At 46.2% G+C, this 3,391-nt stretch overlaps 1 protein-coding gene across 2 annotated transcripts in view; it reads right to left on the reverse strand.

Moving 5' to 3' along the window:
• Ctps1 (CTP synthase 1) overlaps positions 1-3,391 on the reverse strand; it is a 31,440-nt gene that overhangs the window by 1,515 nt on the left and 26,534 nt on the right. For both annotated transcript variants that reach the window (XM_031378502.1, XM_031378503.1), the window contains exons 13-16: positions 2,913-2,956; positions 1,779-1,875; positions 767-822; positions 589-684 (exon numbers count right to left, since the gene is read on the reverse strand). In XM_031378502.1, the coding sequence (XP_031234362.1) occupies positions 589-684; positions 767-822; positions 1,779-1,875; positions 2,913-2,956 (293 nt within the window). The remainder of the gene's footprint in view (positions 1-588; positions 685-766; positions 823-1,778; positions 1,876-2,912; positions 2,957-3,391) is intronic.

Consider the following 3,391-nt stretch of genomic DNA (forward strand, 5'->3'; position numbering starts at 1 on the left):
GGGAGGGCTTGATAGGCCGGGACAGGAACTCGGGGTGATATTGCACTCCAACAAAAAAGGGATGATCTGCAACACAAATTCAGAAGGAACAATTAGCATTTGAAAAGTCTATCATCAACATGTAGGAAAAGGGAACCCCAAAGCAGGAGTCAGCTGACACACTGCTATGGCTGTGTTACTCAAAGCACAGGCCTGCTCTCCAGAGTCCCATCTGAGTATCCTATCACTTGCACAGGCTAAACTGCACTGTTCACACGAAAGCTAAAAGGGATTTAGCACTCACTCCAGCTACATGGCTGCTGTGGGAACCGTCCATAGGTATGTGCCTCCCATCTCTGGAACCTTGTCAGAAGCTCCTCCCCTGACACTGCAGCCTCCTCCACACCAGGTCAAGAGAAAGCACAGCACACTTTTCTTGAGCTAGCATCTGGCTCTGTAGCCCTGGCTGACCTAGAGCTTATGATCCTCTTCCCTCAGCTCTCTAAGTGCTGGGACTGCAGATATGTGATACATTGTGCTGTTTTCACACACACCAAGAAAACCTCACTGCACTTGGTCCACTGAGTTATCACTACCCAGACAGTCACCTTCCAACTCCACGATCTCCATCCTCTCGCCTTCAACATCTTGGCCAACAAACTTCAAGCCTTGCTCTTCCAAGCACTTTTTTAGGACAGGATTCACCTGGTGGGACAAGAAAACATTGTTCTGGCCTCTCCATTACCTTCTTTGCAAAGTAACAGAAGGAACAGGCTCACATCCTCACCTCAAATCGGTGGCGGTGCCTTTCTTCCAAGTAGTCTGTGTCTCCATAGAGTTTCCCTACAGAAAACCAAGCAATTTAGGACTTACGCCTGCACAAAAAGTCTATGCAAACTACTAACTATTGCCAACTCATGTTTATCATGTAAGTAAACCAGGCTACCAAACTTCTGCTAGCCATATTCTGCTGCTCTTGACATAATTCAAGGAATAATTCCTGGGCCTCTGCCTCCTCTGCCCAAATCAAGAACTACCGCAAAAACAAACTTTCACCACCTCCCTTGAACACACCACTGCTAAATGCTAAACACTGTGCTGTAGGGAAACACCAAAGGGACAGGACAGGCCCTCCAAGGAAACTAGGTCCCTGAGAATAGGGTGTGGGGAAGGGAAATGAAAAGCTGATTGGCATGTGGTGACTATAGATGAACAAGCACGGTGTGTGCAAATGGGGGCTTACTGACTCACTCCTCACTCCTATTGAAACACCAAGCCCACAGAAGAGCATAGATGGAAGATCCTGAAAATGGTTCTCAAGTGATTCTCAAACTAGTCTGACTGGAACCCCCATGCGCTTCTACCAATGGTTAAAGAGCAATGTTCCCACTGGGCAAGTCTTGTAGGGGCATTTTCCTCCTCCAATTCCCCTAAGTTTTAACCACGATTGCTATTTTGTATAAAACATATTTAAACTATATGAAACTGATTTTTTTTTAAATCACCAAATTCCACATAGTTCTATTTACTAGTTAAGAAAGTAACCACAGATTGCAATGGATTTAACCTAATGGCCTGTTTTGTTAAGCTACCCACACCCCAGGGCCCAGATGCATTACCAGAGACTATATCTAGCTAACACCATACATCCTAAACAAGTATGAGATGAGAAAGAGGAGGAAAGAAATGCAAAAGTAGCCAAGAAAAGGCTGGCCTAGCTCTTTGGAGATTTAGAACCACCTATCCCACATGTCCTGCACAGACCAGGACAAAAGCCAGACTCATGTGAAACAACTTACTCATGACTGAGTTCTTGGTCTGGAACAGGGTTCTCCTCTTGCCCAGCCTCATGGTTCCACCCATTTGCCCAGGGTTATGTTCTGGCATGTCTATGACCTAGAGATGTTCAGAAAACAAGTCTGACTACCAAACTCTGCTGTGTTAGAGCCAGACCTCCTTCCCCAGGTGGCGCCCTCCGGGCAGGAACTCAATGCTTCAGCCTCCTCATGATGGTGTCCCCTGCCCAGCACTTGGGATGCCAAAAGGTTCTGTGCTGTGGCCCAGCAACATGGACACAGGACTAAACTACTCATAATACAGCCCTCCTCTGGACCAGCAGCCACTAGCAAGTCTGTGAACAGGTAGACTGGCACCCCAGAGGGGGCTGCTACAGTCATCTATTGGCCCAGGGTGCCTGAGTACCTTATAAACCCCTCTAAGCCCCCCTGTGTTCTACTCCCTCACCCCATCGTTGTTCTTACATTAACAAAACTTCAACTTTAAAACAAATATGCAGAAGCTAAGTCAATAAAATCAAAAACCATTTCCAGCTTGTCACAGTATCCTCTATGACAAAAACAGTACCTCACATACAACCAATGCTCAGCATTTGCTGAATACTGAAAAAGCAAATGCCTAAGCATGCCTGTCATTCAAAGACAAAGACACTGCCTGTCCCTACTGAGCCTTAGTACTACCAGAGGCTAGGCCACATGCCCCAGGTGATCAACAGCAGGATTAGAGCCTGGAGAGCTTCGCTTACCACTAAAGAAATCACCACCCCTCAGCTCATTAACCCTGAGCCTGTCACCCTCCAGGACTGGCACTGGGAAGAACATGAACTGTTAAAATATGGAGCTCTGAGAACAGTGGCTCCCAGGCAGCAAGCCTTCACACACGCTTCCCTCCAGGAGCTGAGGGGATGTGAGGATATTTCACTTGGGAACCTCCTCTTGCTATGAGGGAATATACCTATCATTTAAAGACTCCCAATGGTAACCTCTTAAGACTGGTGAGGAATTAGGTGAAAACTCAAAAGGTCCTTGTCAGGAGGTCTGAAGAGTCTTTGAGACACAGTGGTCTCACTGCCTGTCTGCCATCCCCTGCTTCACAGATGTCCTTCCACCCCTGAGAGGTTCAAATGCTTGACTCACCACAGGATGACTAGTCTTAGGATCAAACTCTGTAGAATTGGCATCTGAAAAGTTAAAAGAGTTGAGTCATGAAAATACCAAACTTAGTTACTAGTTTACTGCGAAGCATCAAATCATGTGATCTCAAAAGTTGCTTACATGCTGGGAGAATGGCCAAGTACTTAGAGTACTTACAGCACTTACAGAGGACCCACATATGGTTCTTAGCACTCAAGTGGCAATTTATAACCATCTATAACTCCAGTTCCAGGAGATCCAGTGCCTTCTGGCATTCATGGACACCTGGCAGGCAGAGTGCACTGACATGTATGCAGGCAAAATACTTACACAAAATAGAGAAAAATAAATGATTAGAAAACTATGGGGCACCAACAGCCAGGCGTGGTGGCACATTCCTTTAATCCCAGCACTCAGGTAGATGGATCTCTTGAGAGTTCAAGATTACATAGGGTAATCTTACAAAGGATACACAGCGAGAC

The sequence above is a fragment of the Mastomys coucha genome, unplaced genomic scaffold (genome assembly GCF_008632895.1).
Source record: "Mastomys coucha isolate ucsf_1 unplaced genomic scaffold, UCSF_Mcou_1 pScaffold18, whole genome shotgun sequence".
Lineage (NCBI taxonomy): Eukaryota > Metazoa > Chordata > Mammalia > Rodentia > Muridae > Mastomys > Mastomys coucha.